The following is a 22,995-nucleotide window of genomic DNA, read 5'->3' as shown; positions in this document are numbered from 1 at the left end:
GAAATGAAATTCTGATACATGTTACAACATGGAAGAACCTTGCAAACATTATGCCAGACATTAAAAAGGCATATATTTATGATTCCACTTACATGAAGTACCTAAAATAGGTAAAATCACAGAGACAAAAAGTAAAATAGACATTACCTAGGACAGGGGAAGAAGGGATTTGAGAGTTACTGTTTATTGGATACAGGGTTTCGGTTTGAGATGATGAAAAAGTTCTGGAAAAGGAGCTAATGGTTGTTCAACATTGTAAATTTACTTAATGTCACTGAACAGAACACTTAAGAACAGCTGCAAGATATGTATTATTAGATAGATAGATAGATATCTTACCACAATTTTAAAAATTTACAAAATAGTGTTATGCAGAGATTCAACAATGCAAGTGTTCATATTATTAACAAAAAGACCCAAATGTTCTATGAAAGGAAAGAATTCTTACAGAAATGGGATATATCGCTCTACCAACTCTATTATTCAGATGATTTAGGGCAAGAAAAATCAGTCAATTTACAAATAACTGTCATGTATCTATTTTACTTACAGTCAGAAGAATATGACTGTGCAACTCTAAGACTGAATACAAAGAAAGGGAATGGGGAACTATAATGAATCTTACGATAAAAATCTTATTTTCCTCTTCTGTTAATGCTTATGCCTAAAAGGCTTCATGTACTCTCGGCTAAAATAGGACTCAAAAAAATAAGGAAAAGGGATGGTGCAATGTGAAGTCATAGAAAAAGAGACTGGGCTGAAAAAGGGTATAAGGTGTAAACCAAGGATTCTTCCTTATTGTTCCACATGTGGGCTGTAGTATTAACGTGCCTTTAGGTCATGAATTTCTGCATAGACCACGCTATCATTAAAAAAAAGAATGGTCATTAAAAATCATGTTTCTGGTAAAATATTTGAAAAATCTTTATAATAGAACACAAAGATACATATGTAGCATGACCACAAATATATGTATATACCTATTTAAATGTATCTGTATATATATTTAAAAACTGGTGGTATATACATCAAATGTTAAAAGTGTATGTTGTTGATGGAGTTAATTTAAGAAATAACTTATCTCTTATCTTTTTATTTTTGGTTCTAGATGCTATGTTAGAACATTTTCCCTTCTATGACTTTTAATTTTTAAAAGTGTGAAAAACTATATTAGACTCTGATCTCATGTTTATCTTTTCAAGTAAACTATATTTTCCAAGTTGTCCATAATAAAAAATTAGTTCTCCATCAGTCAGAAAAAAAGGATATTTATTTTCTAAACAAGAAGTTTTTTACTAAAGATTAGAACATTTGGTCATCATTTTATTATTTTAACCTATTCCCTTAACTAACCACTTGAAAGAACTCTTGTATATTATAAATTGAAAACCAGTGTTTTTGAAGAGCAGGAATTAAAAGCAAAGGAGAGTGTCTTAGAGTCAATCCATTCATTCATTATCCAGGTGTGGCTATACACTATACTATACACTTACCTATTGCTGTCACCTCACATCTTCACTTATCAATGCTAACTTAACCTTATAGTGATAGTTTTCTTAGTCTTTACATCTAAAATTTTCTACCAACAATAAAGTTAAAGACCACAGTTTCTGGAGCCACACAGTCTATACCTAAGGTGTAGCTAGTGGATTACTCACCATCCACCCACATATAATACCTCCAAGATGTACCTCAATGAATTCTCATTTACAAAATTTTGAAACACTTTGTGTTTCAAAAGTATATAATGTGGAATATTATGTGTATTTCATTAACATGTTTTCATGATGAATACTCTCCACCAAAGGGACTGAGAAACTGGAAAAACAGTCCCTATTCACCAACAAATCTCATTCCCATCACCTTTTTCCTTCTAAACCCTAACCCTAAAAAAACTGCCAGCAAAGTTCTGACTCACTCAGTTACTGAAATAATTAATCTACAACCTACTTATGAGCAATGCGCAGAATATCTTTATTAGAAATAATAGTTTTGGTTAAAAATTCAGTATTTCCAAAGTTAGTTCTAACTAGAGTCCCCCTTAGAAGTGCAATCAGGCACTGAGCTATGTAAAAAGGGAGTGCAACTTGGTGAAAGCTTAAGAACAAAGAGTTAAATGGCGAAGTATAATCTGAAAATAATGACAGGTATGGTGATAAAGCAGAAAGCAAGCAAAACAAAAATAACATACAAATACTAAACATTTTATTCTAACTCCAGGTTAGCCATAAGAAAAGAAGTTTATGAAAGCAGAAAAAATTTACATCAATGTAGACTTTTTCCCAGGATTAGAGTCTAAATAAGGTTTCCGCAAACTACTGGCCCACAGGCCAAATCCTGCCCACCTGTTTTTGCATGGCCAACAAACTAAAAATAGTTTTTGTGGTTTTAAATGGTTATTTAAAAAAATAATGGCAAAGATGTGATGAAGACCTTTACAGAAAATGCGGTCCTTTACAGAGAAGTTTGCCAACCCCTGCTCTAAGCTAATAAAATAACTTTTCACAAATCTGAAGTATTCTCAATATTTATTTTTTTTCTTTTTAAGATTTTATTTATTTATTCACGAGAAACACAGAGAGAGAGGCAGAGACATAGGCAGAAGGAGAAGCAGGCTCCCCCTGGGGAGCCTGATGCAGGAATCAATCCCAGGACCCTGGGACCTGAGCCAAAGGCAGATGCTCAACCACTGAGCCACCCAGCTGCCCTATTCTTTTTATATTAAAAAAAAAAAAAATCACCTCTGAGAAAGTACGAGTTATCAAAACCCAACCAATTTAAATACACATAGATTCTGTAATTAAACTAGTTAAGAATGAAGCAAGAAAATGATCAAGACTTTACTTTTTTTTTTTTAAAAAGATTTTATTTATTCATGAGAGACATACAGAGAGGCAGAGACACAGGCAGAGGAAGAAGCAGAGGGAGAAGCAGGTTCCACGCAGGGAGCCTGATGTGGGGACTTGATCCCGGACTCCAGGATCACGCCCTGGGCTCAAGGCAGGCGCTAAACCGCTAAGCCACCCAGCGATCACCCCCCTCCTTTTTTTTTTAAAGTAAGCTCTACTATGCCCAATGTAGGGCTCAAACTCAGGACCCTGAGATGAAGAGTCACATGATCTACCAAAGTGAGCCAGCCAGGAGTCCCAAGACCTTACATTTTTAATTAGTATTATTTCCAGGCTTTCAAACAGAAAAAACTTTTAGATTGGGTACATAGGTTACTAATATCCTTTGCAAAAGAGGATAAAGCTACTTAAATGAATTCAATATAACATTAAATGAAAGAAAGTTATTCCATATATTTTCCTTCACTCCTGGTGAAAGTGCTGTTTTTTAATTTGCTGAAGGCACAATCCTTTCGGAAAGCAATTACAGTATTTATCAAGAGCCATATAAATGTTCACAGTAATGCCACTTATGGTAAACGATGCTGAAGAAACATGTTGTTGCTGTTGTTTTTAAATAATAGTTATAATAGAGATACACTAAACATGGCATCCTAAAATGTCTTACAAAGAAAAATTACATAGGCGTTTAATCATGATGCACAATCTTATGCCACTTATCTATTTTCAAAATATACTGCAAATCCAAGCATCCACCACCACCACTATCACCCTAGTCCCTGACAACTGTTTTCATGTAATTTCTTACAACTGCTTACAAAAGGGATCCCTATTGTTACTCTTAAGATAACTTCTCCACAGAGCAGCCAGTGATCCTTTTTAAATGTAGGTTGGACCATGTTGCTTGCTTGCTTGAAGCCTTCTAATAACATCTCTGCCTTTTTAAAAACAAAATCCAAAGGATTTACCACTCTTCTTCTTCAGCACCTCTGTATTTCCTTCACAGAATGTATTATAATTTGTAACTACGATTTTTTGTGTAATTGTGCATACCCCCTCCTATGCTGTGAATTCCATGACGGTTGGGCTCACATCTGCTCTGCTCACTATACACACTCTATGTGTAAAATCTTGAATACAGTAGGCAATCAGTACTGTTTGATGAATAAATGAATGAATCCATTCAATATAAATATATGCATACACTATAACACAGTCTTATAAAAATAAGCACGAGTTTAAGATACTGTAAATTATATTAAAACAACGAAGTTGTAAATTTTAAAATTATAATATATAAAGAGTATCTTAAATGTATTCAAGCAAGTTTTATAGAATATGAAACCTTAATGTAAAAATATGAAAATAGGGGATCCCTGGGTGGCGCAGCGGTTTGGCACCTGCCTTTGGCCCAGGGCGCGATCCTGGAGACCCGGGATCGAATCCCACATCGGGCTCCCTGCATGGAGCCCGCTTCTCCCTCTGCCTGTGTCTCTGCCTCTCTCTCTCTCTCTCTCTCTATCATGAATAAATAAATAAAATCTTTTAAAAAAAATAAAAATAAAAAAATAAAAATATGAAAATAATATATAAAAGAAAAAATTAAAAAGATTTTTGGGAGGGAAGAGAGTAAGATTGCAGAGAACAAAGCGGCTTTCAACTGTATTAAGTTTTACATCTTGAAAAACAAAAAGTATCTACACCAAATGGCAGAATGTTAAGAGACAAAAAAGCTGGCTGGTGTATACATGATGTTCATTATATTTATTAATTTTCCATGACATTAAGAATGTATGAATTTCATCACCACTCATAATGAATTTTATAATTTTATTTTCCTTTAAATTTCTGTTTATTAAGCTAAAAATTCTTATTGTTTTAATATCCATTTGAGGACTAATAATGTCATATAGGGTTTTTTCATATTTCCATATTTATTCCCATCACCTGCGTCCTTTGCCCACTTGGAATCTCACCTTTTTTTGCTGACTTGTATAATTTTTTTAAGTGTTTTCCAGTTTATTAAAACTCCTTTAAGGGGCACCTGGCTGGTTCAGTCGGAAGAGCATGTGACTCTTGATCTCAGGGTCATTAGTTCGAGGCCCAAATCAGATTACAGAGATTACTAAAAAGAATTAGCTAATTTAAAAAACTCCACACATTTAAGTGTTGTTTTATGTACAGAAACTTATCTGTAGACCCATTAGAGGAATTTTAAAATTAACACTAAATCGTTCAAGATCAGATAAACTCATTGACCAGGACATCACTTTGTCAATTTTCTATTATAATTAATAGTAACCAAGTTGCTCGGTATGTTCACCTTTTAACACACTCAATTTAGTTTTCCAACTCAGGCACTATAGTAAACAAACAAACAAAAAAATATGCCAGATACTGTGATAAGCATATTACAAGCATTATGCCATTTAATCTCCATCTTCATGCTGCTGATTCCATCAGATGCTCTTGTAAATATGAAGAGGATTGCTGAAAATGTCAGCTAAAGTATTATTTGAGGATTTACTTTCGAAATGTTTGTAAGGTTTTCTTAATGCATTAAGTGTCATAAGTACTCTTCACATACTGCTAAATAACACCTATAGAAAAGAGAAACTCACTTTACTCTCTTAATACTCAAGTATTTTGTTACTCTTCCAGAAGATTATTTGAATAATGTGTTCCACACTATTGGTTATACCAATCAAAGGCTGTTGTAGACAGCTAGCTTTCAAAGACAGCCAGAATCATGTATAATAGCCTGGTATATTGGAATTGTAGTAGGGAAGAAATATGGGAGCTATAAACACAGGCTTATTAGTTCATTCTCACTCACCCTATTCTCCCTTGAAGCACAGGGACATTTACCAAACACCTACTAAGTGTCATATCTTATACCAGGAATTATAATGTTTCTGAACTCAAAGAGCTAGGTCTGGCAGAAGAGATACAATATATAAATTATTAAAATACTATGAAATAAATGCAAACGCCATATGCAGGACAAAGTACATTGGTGGGGCAGCCCGGATGGCTCAAAGGTTTGGCGCTGCCTTTGGCCCAGGGTGTGATCCTGGAGACGCGGGATCCAGTCCCACATCCAGCTCCGTGCATGGAACCTGTCTCTCCCTCTGCCTGTGTCTCTGTGTCTCTCACGAATAAATAAACGAAATCTTTAAAAAAAAAAAAAAAAAAAAAGTACATTGGTGGAATACAGAAAGGAGAGATCAACTTTGCTTATATGAGGCAAGAAACACAAGGGAGGATAGGGCCACTCCAGGCAACAAGGAGCAAAGAGAATGTATAAAAACATAAAGTATTACATTGAGTACATGGAACCAAAACGTTCAATACAACTTTAACTGAGAGGGATTCTAGGTAAGTAGAAGAGAAATTGAACAATCAAGCAGAAGTCAGCTTATGGAGGGTCTTGTATGCCATGTTAAGAATTTTGAACTTTATCTTAAACTAAATTAGTGGAAGATTTTTAAGTAGGAAGGAAAGATCAGATTTACCAGATTCACTGTTAGCATTAGTATGAAAAATTATAGAAAGGGACCAGGTCGGAGGCTGGAAGATGAGTGAGCAAGCTATTATAAGAAATGATAGAACCTGAAGGCAGCAATAGCAGCAGATGGAGAACATTAGTTTTGAGAAATATTTAATGGGTAAAATTGGCAGAACTATCCTCATACATTGCTGGTAGGAATGTAAACATTGCAACCACTGTGGAAGCATCTGACAGCTGCTCAAAAACTTAAACATAAAGATACCACATGACTTAGCAATTCCACTTCTAGCTATATACCCAAGAGAACTGAAAATATATGTCCACACAAAAAAGTACACACAAATGTTTACAGCAACATTATTCACAATAGCCAAAAAGAGGAGACAATCTAAATGCCCATGAACTGACAAAGTATGGTATTATCCATACAACATAATATTATTCAACCATAAAAAGGAATGAAATGTTGAACCATGTGATAATAAGGATGAACCTTGAAAACACTTCTTACATGATAGAAGCCCAGACACAAAAGGTACATATTGTATGATACTAATTATATGAAATATTCACAGGAAAGTCCACAAAGACAGAAAGGAAATTAGTCGTTGCCCGGTGCTGGCAGGAGAAGGGACTAAGGCTCGGGGCTTCTTTTTGAGGTGACAAAAGTGTTATGGCTGTATAACTTCATGAATATACTAAAAACCACTGAACTGTGTATTTTAAAAGAATGAATTGTATGCTGTATGAATTATATCTCAATTTTTTTTAATGGCAGCTTACTGCCTGGGCATAAGAACAAAAGGGGAAGAGTTGAGGAAAAGATGAGTTCAATCTGGGCAAATTCCCTATGTTGTTCTGGTGGCCATGACCCAGAGGCAGCTTGATATACAGATCTGATGCTAGGACAGAAATCTAGGCTAGAGATATATACCCAAATCTTCAGTCTATGGGCGCCACAGAACTTCACTTACTTGTGGTGTGAGTGCGGGCAAACTACTTGTCTCCTGTACTCTAAGCTCTAAACCACTGTTCCTTCATCGGTAAAAAGTAGGTAAATAGTACCATACAAGACTCTGTATACAGGCTAGTATTAAAGACTATAAAAATTCTTTATAAAATGAAAAGTGCTATCAAAAGTTAACTGTATCATGTCATATATTACATTGCACATGCTATTATAGGCCAAAAAGGTTAGAGGGCAGGCCACTGGCTACTGTGAACCATATGACAATAGTAGTATTCTGTCTTTATAGGATCACTGAACATCTACACTTGGACTTTTTGCAAAACTGGTCACTAAATTTCAAAATAAATACAATGGCACTGGGCAAGCTCCCGGGAAGGAGAGCTAAAACCCTGAAGATTACAAAGGATCTGTTTTGATTAGGCAGAAAGGGTGTTAAAAGAGCTTGTTCTCATGACAGAAGTTTTGATTAAGCCATTCATGAAAGGTAAACAACAATTTCTTTACTATATTAAGTATACTTTAAATTATGAGAATGATGAATCTTTGCCTAAGACTGGAGAGAATAAAATGTGTACTGCTTCCAAGAGATAAAACTGGTTTAAAAATCTGAATAAACTCAAGGAAAACTTGCATAACAGATTTTGAAAATAAAGATATAATAAGCATACATCTGTAACCTAATGAAGTCATGTGGCATCCCGCCATAAATTATCACTTGATGCCAAGGTCAGAATGTGAGGCAGGATTGAGCATGGATCCAATTTTAATAATTACAGATGCCAATATAATTTTCATGCTTTGTATTATCTCTCTCAGCTCTTCTTTCATTAGCCTAATACCAATTTCTTTATCCAAGATATCTCTGCCTAGTCCAATTTGTAGAGGCTTTAAAAAGGGAGAAGCAAATATTAACAAATCTACTGGTAGTTAATGTCAGTGACTCTTCTCTCTCAAAAATGAATACATTTCTCTCTCAAAAAAGTATATGCTCATTTTTGAAAACCAACTACTACAGAGAATGAGTCTGACTAAACTACCATAGTTTATGTACATATTCACAGTTTTTATATAAATGGAAATACACATTCTACACAATGTACTGTGATGCAGCTTAACTTACAAAATGAGTATTTTTCAAAGTTAGTACATATAGATCTACCGCATCTTCTTGACAATTGTATAATATAACTTGTATAGATACATGATAATTTACCCATTCCCTATTGGTAGCTGTGCGGATTGTTTCCATTTTTAAAAATCATTAACCAAAAAAAAAAAAAAAAAAAAATCATTAACAACACTGTTAGAAACATTCCTATATATTATACATCTTAAACATTTACCTGATTGAATTCTTGGGATAAATTCCTAGAAGTGATATTACTTGGTCAAAGAACATGCAGTTTACATTTTGATACATATTACAAAACTGACCTCCAGAAAGTTTATAAGAACATAACACTCTCACTACCTCATAAAGAGTACACTTGCCTACACACCCTTCCCAACACCCCTATGATTATAATCTTAGCCAGTATCAAAGAAAAAAACATTATTTATTGTTTTGAACTTGTATTTCTATATTATGGAACTATCTTTTTATATATGTCATTCATTTATTTATTTTTGATGGATAAGTTGGTTATATCCTTAGCCTCTTATTTCATCGGAATGTTTGCTTTTTTCTAATTTATATATGAGCTTCCTGATAGATGATGCAAATACTTTTCCCAAGTTTCCTTGTATTTTTGTTAAAGATGTCTTAATTTTCATGTACCCAAACAGCTCAATCTTTTCCTAAATGTTTTCCTAAGCGGTTTAAGAATATTTTGAAAATGGAAAGGATCCCTTCTTTCATCAGTGGGGAAAAAGGAATAATCCCAATTCCACAAATATAGAAACTAACCTAATGTTAATTCACTCAATCTGTATTACTTAAAATAACACTGCAAGAACCAGGACTGAAGACTGATAATCATTTTATTTCAACAGCTGTTTGATATTTAACAATAAAATGTATACAGACTAGAACCAGGGGTCTCCCACAGGAAAAGAAGATAATGGAGGAAGGTGAGGAAGAATGAACTCATTTTTAAATAAAATACGTTTCTCAGTTCTGTCCGTTGAAAAGGGTCTAGAAGCAGTGACAGCTCAGCAGCAATAAACATACATGACACCTAGGTCTCTTTTTTTTTTTCTTAAGCAATCACCACACCCCCTGAGTCAACCAGATGCCCCTCTAACATCTGGGTCTTAATTTCTAAATATCATTCCCCGCTAAAAGGAATTAGGACTCTTTGGACAAATGGCTGAATCCAAGGCAAAGTACAACGTGAACCTGGAACACACTGTGCCAGAAAAGAAGAAAGAGCTCAGAATCTGGTGGAGATATGTCAAAAGGATACAGAGGCCAGCTTGAAAGGGATTCACTGGCCATATCAAAAACAAAATTGAGATCAAAACTCAAAAATTACAGTAATAGGCTTGAATACAATGACTAAAAAAAGAATCCATGTGTCCACACTAATAAAAATGAAAGAAGAAAACAAATAAGGAAAGAGAAAAGAGAAAAAGCCCTTATTTATGGTAATTGTCAACTAACAAATGTAGAAGTAATGACAGGGTTATAAGATGACCTACCATTCTGCAACCACTATTGTAGTAATTTATTCTGGCAAGAGTTTTCAGTTGGTGCTACATCCCATTGAGTGTATGTACACTGGAGAATAGGATAAGTTACAGTCTCAAAGCATCTCCCCACAAGATATGTACTAAAGATAAAGAAGAAACCTTTACATAAAGAGAGAAAACTGACAGACATCACCTTAACCAAATAATAGATGTAACCTGTTTAAGGGTAACAGGTATTCACAAGTACTACTTTTCACTACTTTTCCATTGGCTGAAAATTTTCAAAATAAGGAGATGAAAAATTATCTAACATAAGCACTGTATCCCTACTTAATCCTCTCAAATATTTATTTTTACTACCCATTTCTACTAATTTTATTAAGATTATCCCTGGGTGGCTCAGCAGTTTGGCGCCTGCCTTTGGCCCAGGGCATGGTCCTGGAGTCCTGGGATCGGGTCCCACATCGGGCTCCCTGCATGGAGCCTGCTTCTCCCTCTGTCTGTGTCTCTGCCTCTCTCTCTCTCATGAATAAATAAATAAATAAAATTTTTTTAAAAAAGCATAAAACAAAAATATAACTGTTCCATAAACCTAGACGCTCTTTGACAATATAGTTAAAGGAGATGCAAGAAATCTAATGCCTTACTAAAGCATATAGCCTCTAAATTATATTAAATAGAATTAGGATCATTGTCTAGAAGGACTGCTCTTCAAAATACAGCTGAGGCCAGTATACTTCATGAACGCAGTGTGATCTGGTCCCTTTGTTCCTCAATGTATCTCCAGCCCCCAAAAAGCCTGAATGGTACAGAGTGAGCACTGAATAATTATTATGAAGGAATTAGTTGCATTGTTAAAACTGGAATCTTAAGAGATGCCAAATTATGAAAACATTTTTTTCCTTTCACTTGTTTTCATTGCCAACTTTCATTTCTATGTTTGTAAAGCTTTGTATTTATAAAAATCCAAGTTAGAATAAAACATGTCTGATAATTTTTAATATTCAGGTCTAAATAAGCAGTTATAATTAAGTAAATACTTATTCATAAATTGACCCAAATACAGGGCTGAATTTTGTGTTACTTTATTCTAAGAATCAGGTGTTCACGACTATTCTACAATACTATATAAAAACAAAAATCTACACAATGTGAACTTTTACAATTTGCCACTTTCCAATAGGCCCTTTCCTCACACCCCATGTAGCACAGCATATCCCTAGCTCTGAACTCTAGCTGAGCTCCTGTGTGCATGTAGAGAAATTCAGAGTCAAAGTGTCACTTTTATCCCCTCAGGCAAGGTAACCCAATCAGGGTTAACGCCAGAACCACCCCTTTTCTCCTTCCCTGCCACATTTCCCTTCTTAGTTAAAAATATTCACCTACATATTTAATTAGGCCTAATTAGTCCACAAAGTAATCATAGTATTAGCAAAGAGTAAAACTGACTTTAGATTTTTTTAAATTAAGTATATAAAATAAGACTTTTAAATAAAACTTACATATTTATAAAACTGATTATATCCACAGTTTAAATAGGAAATTTACTCAAACCTGGTATTTCATTGTTATTTATTACAAAACCATATAAATTGACCAGTAGAGGGCACTCACTTGAAAGGGGGGGGGGGGGAGAGCTGGCCAAAGCCTCGAAGAGAAATCCATTTACAAATTTACTGTGTACCTTATTTTAAAAAAAATGTTTTAACAGAATGTTAAAGTTAATGTATTATTAGTTTAGAAAAAGTAAGGTTTAAATCTGCGCTATGTTAGAGTATCTATCATTAAGCTTATTCAAAGACTTGAAATTGACAGAGATGTTTAAAGCTTTATCACATAGGAGGGTCTCAATCCCAGCACTACTGACATTTGAGGTCAGCTAATTTGTTGTGGGAGCTGTCCTGTGCACTGTAGGAAGTTTAACAACATCCCTGCCTCCCCCTCTAGATCACAGATGCCAATAGCATCCCCCTTCTCAAGTTGTGACAACCAAAAATACCTCTATATATTGCCAAATGTCCCCTGGCAAGCAAAGTCACCCACCCCTCATTGATAACTACCAATGGTAGTTGATACCATTGGTAACTACCAATATGTAATGTATAAAACCAGAAAAATAACAGCTTACAACATTATACAATTCTTTTCTCACACCACTCTTCAATACTGGTTTAATATTACAAATGTTCTCTCTATAACACCTTATTCAGCAAGTAAAATAAATTCTGTAATTAACACAAAAAGTAAAAAAACAGAGGAACTGATAAATCTTGAATAAATACTCCATAGCTCAGAGTGATAAAGATCAATCCAATCATGGATCCATCATCTTACTGAGTAGGAAACTTTCATCGAAGAAGGGCATAGTACTTAGACTGAATTAAGTGTCACATTAACAGAAGCATGCAAATGTCAATTAATTGGAACCTAAAAAAAAATACTTTTATATCTATAGATATCTATATATAAATATATCTATTTTTACTAGCATATTTTATCTAACAGATACACAATATATTTGCTCATCAATCAAATGATCATTCTGATCTCCATGTCTATAGCTATTTGGTATTTTTTTTTAAACAAAGTTTTCTCCTTCTACTAAATTTTACCATGGAAAATACATCTCAGAGAATGTCTTTTAATAACAAGCGATCTCTAAACTGTAAAAGCATATATTATTTCTAGCCTGGTATTGCACTTGGAGATTGCTTTGACTTTTTAATATTCTTGTACCACTAACAATGTACTACATTATTTCTGGAACTCTTTGGTGAACTTTACAAAAGATAAGGTAAAATGTTTCAGAAGTTATCATGTGCACAGCCTCAAATATAAACATGCTCTATCTATACACCACACTTGTTTAATTTTGTATCATAAGTTCAAGTTTTGGTATATGGATAAATCTGAATCAGCCTCCAATATTAAATATCTTCCTAGCTTAAAGATCAATTTTTCATTTTTAAAGTTATATACAAGGGTACAATGGAAATCCCACTTAACTTGGTCTCAGAAAACTTATAATTCCACTATTTACTAAGTATTCTCAGGCAAGTTACAACCTCTCAGAGACTATTGTTATCTATAAAATGAAAGAAATAATGACCACCTTCCTTATCTTTCTCCTGGTATCTCTGTAAATTCTAAACCACTAGGAAAAGATATTACTTAATTTTTTAAAAAATTTCTTTCCATTTGTTTTAGTGCAGGAAAACTGATGAGAATTCCAAATGCGCAATCTATGTCCTCTCATTTTCTCTGACCTACATTACTCACGAATCAAAACCTAATAGCAGTAGTGATATCCCCAAATCTCCTTTTTAACTTTTTATAAAAACATCAAGTCAGCATCTTTGCTTAACTACTATTTATTAAAATAAGCTACTAAATTATCTTGTCTTTCTTGTAGTTGGACTACACCAAGAATTTAATGTGTCAGTTCCCTGAGACTCACTGTAATTTGGGAGACAAGAAACAATCTCTGATAGCTTTTCCCAGATGGCTAAACTAGTGAGGGAGTGTCAAGGTTTCAAAGTTCACAGGTAATCAATGCTTCCCAGAGTCAAGTCTTCTAGTCTGGCAGAAATTACAATCAGAGTTACAGGTTTGAATTTATAAATGTTCCACTTTTGCTCAAAATAAAGGATTAACTTTTGGCTTTTAGATCTATATTGTACTTTAACAATTCTAACAAGAAAAGCTTCCTAACATGTTTTATCACACTATCAGCATATAGGAAATAGTGTAATGGTATCCCTAGGCCTTTCAGAGAAGATGGAGATCACTTCTGCTAAAATCACCTTTCAAAATCCCAGGAAAACTTCTGTGTTTAGCCTGAATTCTATTAAAATTTCCTTTTAAGTCCGATTTAAATGGAGTATATGCCATATAACCTCAGTTTTAGAATTGGGTAAACTATTTAATCCTCCTCAAAGAAAAAAAGAAAAAGAAAAACCACCATACAGCACTGAACTGATTTGTCAACAGGAAATATAGAAGACTATTATCCAGGTGGTCCACTTCAGTTAGAGTCTTCTCCTTTACTCATGCCAAATAAAAGCTGGCTAGGTTTAAATCAAATCTTTGCAAATAAGTATTCTCTCTTTTTTTCCCTGCAGTACCAAAAATATTTGACACTTCCTTATGAAGTCATCTAATCAATCCTCAAAGTCCTAGCTGCGCAAACGTCTTGCCAAGGCCACCAATGCCCTCAGAATCTACCTCAGTGCAGTCAAAATGTTCTTGAAGACATTATATGACACAGTCTCTTGGCAGGGCATCTTAACCTGTTCTAGATTCCACGGTAAGAAACTCAGAGAAAGTTCTGGAAAATTTTTCAGAGCGGATTTAAAAATTGCTATGATCTGCAGATCCAGAATAAAAGCTAAGGGATCAGGATTGCTTAACCTGGGGTAAAGAAGTCTAAGAAGTAATCTAACAACATAAGTCTATTTCAAAGATGAGGTGAACCATCTCCACTGATGTTATAGTTAACATGAATATTCAGATTATGTATAAAATATGCTTATAATTACATTCTGGAAGTGAGTTAACAAGGACAGTGATGTGACACCCCCTCTTACAGGTCTTTAGGATTAAATAAATCCTTATCTGCTTTGAGATCATTTGAGTTTAGTGCTGCCAGAAGGCAGTAGGAAATATGTGACCCCTCAAGGTCTCTTGCAGGCCTTTACTCTTTTATTTTCCTGTTGGCCTTTACTTTGGCAATTTTTCATGAAGTTTAAAAAGTTTAAAAATTAAAAAAAAATAAAAATAAATAAAAAAATAAAAATAAAAAGTTTAAAAATTATTCATTAATCAATTCTAACATTTCTTTTAGTAAGTTAAGAGAGGGCTGCAAAGCAAAGGTAAGGACTGGTAGTGGTACCCTTATATACTACCAGATATAGATACAGATAAAAATATACAAATAATGAGATTTTAAAATGCATCAGGTGCCTGTGGGTTCTCCACCACTTCAGTGTGAAGAGAAAACGGGAAAATGCTACTAATTAAGTAGTTTTTTAAAAACCAACCACCAAATGATTACATTCTACCTGTATAATTCAACTATATCTTTTTTTTTAACTATATCTTTTAAACATAACATTAAAATAGAAAACAAAAAACCACCCCCTAAAAATAATAGCCACTTTTTTAAAAAAACAACTGTTAGGTAAGCTGTAAATTCACATTTATACCCTCTTACAAAACTGTGAAATACACTGGCAATCAAAAAACACATATTAACATAGAACGAATGTTATATATCTTAATATTCTCTAGAGAGCAGAAGAGCTCTCCAGATCTCTGGTTGTATATATAACTTCAGAATAAAGCCAATGGAACCCAAGTACATTTCAGAAAATTCAGTAAAGATCATTTGCAGTATAATTGCCTTGTAATGAGTAGACACAAAAAAATGATCAGAGAAATCTATTTTTTGTACCAAAAAAATGGGCCTGCACAAATCAATATAATATTAAAACAAAATTTACCTCTATTGTAGGATCATATTCATCCACAAAGTGATTCTGAATTAGCTGTATCGTCAAGGCACTCTTGCCTACGCCACCAGCTCCAACTACCACAAGTTTATATTCAGTCATTTTCAGCAGGCCTTATAATAAAAATAATGAAAATGTAACTCAATTAGAACATGTGGTTAATATAAATTAGAACATGAGGTTAGTATAACCCACTCTATCAACACCTTTTAACACAAATTCACCTTTATATAAAAAATCATTTCAAAATGCTTCAGAAAATTCAGTGACGAAAATTTCAGTTGACCACAGATGAGTATTATAATGAATTGCATTTTGTTAACAAACTCCCCCAACAACATTTGAGAAAAATGCATTCAGAGTACAAAGTTCTTTTATCTTATATTCAGGTTGTTCTATCTAAACAGCCAGTCTGCTGTTCTGTAGCAGTTAATGGCTCTCAAAGGAACATGCCATGACTTCACTCAGTACAAGTGTCTATACCCTGTGGACACACCCACACAAAACTTGTTGACAGCTACCTCTACAGTATTCCTAGTCGACTCTGGCCCCTAAGAGTTACAAGTGGATATGCTGATTGTCTCTGTCGGAGCCAACAGCTATAGAAACCTTTTTAAAAAGCATCATGACAGTAGTTCTCCTGGAGTTATTAGCAAGAGTCAGATGAGGGAGTGAAGGGAACACTGTCAAATAAAGCTGGACAGTAGAGTGGGGAAATAAAAATTGAGACACCAAAGCAGATCTGATAACATTTCGGTCTATAACATATCCGCTAGGGAAAATAACAGTGTATAAAAACTAAGAGAACTTAAAAATTTTTGAACTATTCAGTATGATTTCATCATGTCACAATATATAATCCTACATTAGTGCTGAGAAAAGCACTTTGCACCAGAAAAATATAATTACATAAAATTCAAAGATAAGCACTGCTTTTAATGAGACAAACTTTAAAATCTGTAAGTGACTACTTCTCAGTGACTTTTACTCTCTGCTTCTTGTACATAGTCTCTCAACAGTTGTCATAAATACTGGCAACTTGTAAGACTGACAACTCAAGAGAGGAAATATTTCTTAATCAGCCGTTTCAAACTTTTTGAAATAAAGTACATTTATTTAATTTACCTCCTTTTCCCCAATAACTACATATTATTAAAAATAAGGAATGAATTACAGAAAGAATGGCAGTAAATTCACAATAATTTATCACAGGATACGTTATTCTCAATTAACGAATGTGCAGATATAAACACTATAGAAGTAGAATCCTAGTCACTGAAGACCAAGAATTATCCAAATAGGCAGTACCCCACCCTCAAAGGAAAGGTAATATGATTTTCCAAATGATAACATATTAACCGTTACCTCCTTAAGCTATTTTAGTCTTCTCACAAAGAACAGTTAGGCTACACAATTGTTATATTACAGCTCCGTGGCCTATTCTGTGCCACCTAGCCTTATGTGCTAGGCCATCATGGGAGCCTCTACAAGCATGTATCTTATCCTGTTCACTCCCACTTTTTATTCCAACAGGCCATAGGAAATGGGGAACAATGAGAAGAATCACACCAAAATGTATGCCACCTCTCTGCCTATCCTTCCCCCTCAACAATTTGGATAGCCTAGAACAGTAGTTAATCAAACTGTCATCCAAGAGAATCCAGTAGCATTACTAAAACTTTTGGGGGTCCAAGAGGTCAAAACCACACTAATAGTAACAATACTATTACTACCACAATGTTATTTACCCTTTCCACTCTTTGCACAAGTGCAGAGTTTTCCAGGCGTGATCACAATACAGTGAACACAGAACCAGATATACAGATGTCTTCTATTAAGCAATATAGTTAAAGAAATTAGCAAAAATGTGAAACAATGCCACTATTCTGTTTTGAAAAACCGTTTTCATAAAAATGCTATTATGTTACCAAGTAATAGGCTTATTATTTCTATTTTTAAATGAATTAACCAATTTTTTTAATTCTCAGTTTTAATTTGTATTAGGGTACGTATCGACACACCCCATATGGGGATCTTCAATAATTTTCAAGAGTATAAGGTGTCCTTTCAACTAAAAAGTTTGATAGCCTAGGAGATACTGTGGACAGATGCCAGACTAGAGCTTAACTGTGTGAATTCTGAGAGACACACACCTTCTGGTGTCTACCTGTTTATGCAGCCGTTGTTTCTGGGGAAGAAAAAAAAAAAAATCCCTGTATTGGATTTTAGAAACCAAATAATATTTAAATCCACTAGACAGAACTGGGTTCCCACGGAGTCTTACTGAAGATCATAGCCCAGAAAGAGCCGCCCTCACCCATAGCTACAGAGGGGTAAAGTGGGACTAGAACCCAGTGTTTTGTTACAGGAAAAAGAAAGTCACTTGAATCATAAAACTGAATTATCCTCTCATCTACAGTCTCTTAAAATCAAGTATGGCTGTGGATGTCTACAGTCTCAAAGTAAACAGTATTGATATCAACCGTATTTGGTGTCTATAGTCTATCATATGGTCGAGTCAGCACGTTGGACCTTAGTCACCTAAGAGTGACATCACTCATATGGTTGATTCTGAGATGATGATTAGGAACAGAATTTTTCCCTTTGTAATTTCTATGTAAATGATTTTTTTTCCCCACTACAAATATAACATGTATATTGTATAAAAATCAGAAAGTTACCTTTCTGCTTTAACTCTTATTTTGATAAATGCCAAGACTTAAGAAGGTAGCTTAGGACTTCTGCTAGAGCATACACATGCTTAAGAGTATTTCAGGCAGTTGGCTGGGAGACTGCTACAATTAAGTCCTCTTTGCAAGTCAATTTAAAAAAACAAAAAAAAATGTGTGTGAGTGCCATTTAGTAGTACTTCTTGGGATGGGGGTCAAATTTGTGAGGACAAAGGTAATATACAAGAGACACGGGAAAGGACAAGAACAGGCAAATTAAACTTTAAGTAGGATTCTAGCTATTGCTGTCTACACTCAACTAGCAAGGAAAAAGCCCTGTTTCTGCTCTGCGGGTTTTGTGTGTGTGTGTGTGTGTGTGTGTGTGTGTGTGTGTGTGTGTGTTTTAACTTGACAAAGCAAAACAGACCTTCTGGGATTAACTTTTTCCTTTTCACGAAGTCACGGGCTTTACGTTGCAGGGTGTTGGCCACCTGTTCTTCCACCACCATCTCTACCTCCACCTCCTCCTTTGTGGCCACAGCAATGTCACAGCCCATACATGGGGGAGGGGAGCAGTCAGGAACTCGGCTGCAGATGCATTTTTTTTTTTTTTTCCAAACACAATAACCACCAACAGTGGTCTCCTCAGCACTTTCCTCGGCTCTTCCGAAACGTGACCTTCTCCTATTACTCCCATACCCACCCTATACTCTGAAAAGGACCACTATCCGTCCGGTCTGCGCTCGAGGGAGAAGTTTATGCCTCCGTCCTAGAGATGCTCGATGCAGCAGAGGAGGAGGCAGTAACCGAGGCAGCCGAGGGCTGGGAAGGGAGGAAGAGGTGCGGGAGCGAAGGGAGAGGAGAGAGAGAGAGAGAGAGAGGACGAGGGGGAGGGGAGCCTGGAGAGCATCGGGAGTAACCTCCACCGCACCCGGCCGCCCCGAGGGGCAGCCCGCCCAGCCCGCGAGTTTCTCCGCACCCGGCCGCCTCCGGCCGCGGCTCTCGGGGAGGAGGAAGGAAGGGGTTCCCCGTCCAGGAAGCAGCCCCGGCGGCGGCCGCCTCCAGCCTCACCCTGCTCAGCCCCGCACCGCCCATTCCTCATTCCCCGCGTCGCCGCGTCCCCGCGCCTCCCCCTGCAGACGCCCCCGCCCCGCCCGCCCGCCCGCCCGCCCGCCGGGGCCCCGCGCCCGCGCCCGCGCCCCCTCCCCGCCCCGCCCCTCCGGGGACCCCTAATTCATTCACTCGCCGCCGGCCCCGCCCGGCGCCGGCGAGGAGGGTCGGGACCGGGGCAGGGGCCCGGGAGGGGTGGTCCGCGCCGTACCTCTCTCCCGCACCTGGGAGCCGCCGAGCCTCTGGCCCCCGCCGCCGCCTTCAGTGCCCGCGCCGCGCTAGCTCCCCGTCCGAAATGGCGGGGGCCGGGAGTACTGGCCGGGCAGCCGCCACCGCCGCCGCCGCCACCGCCGCCGCCGCCGCCGCCGCTGTGCCTCCGCCGCCGCGGCCGCCGCCTAGGGAAATCGAGCTCCGAGCTCACCGATGGGTTCGGGGCCTGGCGGCCGCAGAGGGCAGGACCATCGATGCGCGCGGCGCTCGATTCCTCGCCAGACCGGCGTGCGGGGAGGGAGCGGCTGAGGGCGGTGTGGGAAGAGGGAAGAGAGGGAGCCCGCGAGCGCCGCCGGGGAGGAGGAGGAGGAGGAGGAGGAGGAGGGGGCCGCGCCGGCGGGCGGCGGGCGGCGGGGGGCGGGGGAGCCGGGCCGGCGCAGCCTCGGCGGTCTGGGCGGCACCCACGCGGCGGCCCGCCCCGGGACTGCGGCCGCAGACCCGCACCGGCCGGGGGGCGGGGGGCGGGGGGCCGCACGCGCCGGGAGCCCGCGGGGAGCGACCCCGCCGCACGCCCTTCGGGAGCACGCGGAGAAGCCGCGAGGAGGCCGCCGCCCGCCGCACTCGGGCGCGTTCGGTTACCGCCGGTCGAGCAAGTAAATAAACATGCGGGGAGCAACTGTGGGAGGCGACTCCGGGCACTTAGGGACCCTGACATCCGGCAGACAGCTCCCCCGCGCGGGCTAGTCCACGCCGCCGCTCGCCTGGGGGTGCACCAGCCTCCGCACCCGGGGGGCTCCCCAGCCCCAGCCCCAAGCCCGAGCGGGCGTGACACAGGCTTTCCCCGGGAGGAGGTCTGTTGCTTTTCTGTTGTTGTCTTTAGGGAGGTTTCCAAGTCATCACAGGTCGTTCTAGGCAGCGACCTCAAAGGTGCCTACTGCCCCTGACGGCACAGACCAGACAAACTGTTCAAGTAGAAGAGCCCCGTGATAGTTTAGACCTGGGAGAAGACCCCAGGTTAATCGGGTAACGTGCAGGGAGTTAACACGCTCAACAACGGAGCAATTAAAACTGCTGCCATATCCCGGAGTCTGATAAACTACCTAGAAAGGTAAATTGTTGGGGTGGGTTTTAAAAGACCGAGGCCTGGGGGATCCCTGGGGAGCTCAGGGGTTTAGCGCCTGCCTTTTGGCTCAGGGCGTGATCCTGGGGTCCCGGGATCGAGTCCTGCGTCGGGCTCCCTGCATGGAGCCTGCTTCTCCCTCTGCCTGTGTCTCTGCCTCTCTCTCTATGTCTATCATGAATAAAAAAATGAAGACCGAGGCCTGGCCGACCAGCGTCTGTACCTAATAGGACCACCTAGCTGAATCTCTACTTGCAGTTCTCTCTCTCTCTCCTCTCTCTCGTCCACACCGTAAAACACGACATAACGATTGTTTTTGCATCTCAGCTATTACCTCACTTAACATAGGCCTTACACCAACTGTCACCCTTTTCTACCTCCCCCTTAATGGGCTGTTACCTGCAAGGCTTACTCTGGTCTTTTTCTCCTAGCACCTAGTAGCAGGTGGAAAAGACAGAAATGAGGAAATAGAAGACAGGGAAGGGAAAAGAATGTGTCTACGCTATGTCAGGTCGTTGCTAAAAGTTTTGCACAGGGACGCCTGGGTGGCTCAGCCGTTGGGCACCTGCTCAGGTCATGATCCCGGAGTCCAGCATCGGGCTTCGAGGACTCTGCTTCTCCCTCTGCCTGTGTCTCTGCCTCTCTCCCTCTCTCAGTCTATAGCTTTCGTGAATAAATAAATAAATCTTTAAAAAAAAATAAAAGTTTTGCACAAATCATCTTATTTAATCATTGCAACAACCTCATAAGGAGGAATATTTGTCACTATTTTACAGAAGAGGAAACACATTTAGAGAGGCTAAAAATTGGGCCCAAGTTCACTCAGCTGAAATGAAGTGTCTGTGTCAGTTCATGTTCACTTCTCTGGTCTCAGCTCTAGAGGCTCCCATCCTGCTCAAGTGGCTCCCCATTCCACTTGACTGAAAAGCAAAAATCTCCAGGTCCTACTGCCTTAGGTTATGTAACACCCCTCACCCCTCTCCTCTTTGACCTCTATCCTACTACCCCGTTCCTCACTTGCACGTGCGTGCGGGGTGGGGTGCGTGTACACACACACAATGGTTCCTGGCTGTTCCTTGAAAATGCCAGGCAGGCTTTTCGTGGAGGAATTTGCACTTGCCGCCTCTAACAGAACACATGTCCACTACATATCCACAAATCTTCCTGACACTTAAAGATTTTTATTTAAACGTCTCCTTCCAGTGAGTTCTTCCCAAAAGACCATCTTTGATATTGCAGCTCTCCCTCCTCCTCCAAAATCCTCTCTCCCTGCTTTATTTTTTTTCCAAATCACTTACCATTTTCAAATATACTGTACAATTTGTTTATTGTGTTTTATTGTCTTTCTCCCACCAGAATACTAAGCACCGGGAGGGCAGGGATTTTTGTCTATTACTTACCGCTGTATTTCCAGTGTCTATAACACAAGAGGCACTTGATAAATATTTATGGAATGTTAAATGAATGAAGTTATGTACCCTCTTTCTGAACTCTATGATTCTAAATCCTTACTTAGAATGCCTTAAACTGACTGTAATCTGTTTTCACTTTCTTTCAAAATCTGCCTTTAAGCTCACCCAGGTCACCTTCTGATAAACCACACCCTGCGGAGTCAAGGAAAGTATCCGCACTTAATGAACACAATGAGTTTTGGTAAAATGAGTGAATTTGCACTTACTTGCATGTTGCTCTGTAGTCGCTCTTAAATATAAATTATAGATTTATTTTGTCCAACTCTAAGTACATGATAAGCTCTTGTTTTCCTTGACAGCTGCTAATACAATGTTCTCCCTGTAGTTGGTGCTCCATAAATCTTAAAAGGACTATAATAAAGAGGAGGGGAAAGCGTTATATAGCACTTTTATGCTGATGGTGAAAATTCTGGCATTAGCAGAAACCTAATCCATCTCCATGGTCTCAATTATCATCTAGGCTCATTCCCAGAGCAAACCTGCATCCCACTCTCTTTTCTGCACACCCTCTACTCCAGTTTTACCTCACACACTTTCTCTCTCCTTCCTTTTCACTCCTACAGCAATGTATGCGTATGCTCTGTCAAGCTTTTCCACCCTTCAGTCCTGAGTGCTTCCTCAGAAGCCAACATTCTCTTCCTTTCCTTGATACCAGGCTCACAGCAGTGAGTCTCAAAGGGAAGCACCTTGCATACTTAGGAAAATGCAAGTTCCTCGGTCTCCCACCCAAAGATCCATTCAGTTGGGGCAAGGTGATCTAGAAATCTTCATTTTTAACAAATCATGTGATCATAAACTGGTGGTTAGCCGTCTGCACACTCAGAAACTCTGATCTTGACACGTTGCTCTTGGCATCTACGCTGCCTACTGTCTTCTGGGATTTTCTTCCTTAAGCTTGGTGGCTGCGTTGAATAGTCTCCATGGCTCTCCTTTTCTCTGCTCT

The 22,995-nt window shown here is 38.5% G+C and overlaps 1 protein-coding gene across 5 annotated transcripts in view; it reads right to left on the bottom strand.

Annotated features, from left to right (window-relative positions):
* Positions 1-19,763, bottom strand: part of KRAS (KRAS proto-oncogene, GTPase) — a 39,097-nt gene extending 19,334 nt beyond the window's left edge. The window contains exons 1-2 of one of the 5 annotated variants that reach the window (XM_049102797.1): positions 19,475-19,763; positions 15,463-15,584 (exon numbers count right to left, since the gene is read on the bottom strand). In XM_049102797.1, the coding sequence (XP_048958754.1) occupies positions 15,463-15,573 (111 nt within the window). In that variant the 5' untranslated portion in view covers positions 15,574-15,584; positions 19,475-19,763. Of the gene's footprint in view, positions 1-15,462; positions 15,585-18,567; positions 18,714-19,461 lie in introns of those variants that run through there. The other 4 variants (XM_049102796.1, XM_049102798.1, XM_049102794.1 and 1 more) reach the window with 4 other exon arrangements.
* Between the last annotated feature and the right edge of the window lie 3,232 nt (positions 19,764-22,995).

The sequence above is a fragment of the Canis lupus genome, chromosome 27, assembly GCF_003254725.2.
Source record: "Canis lupus dingo isolate Sandy chromosome 27, ASM325472v2, whole genome shotgun sequence".
NCBI classification, from domain to species: domain Eukaryota; kingdom Metazoa; phylum Chordata; class Mammalia; order Carnivora; family Canidae; genus Canis; species Canis lupus.
This window is presented reverse-complemented; position numbering and strand designations above follow the sequence as displayed.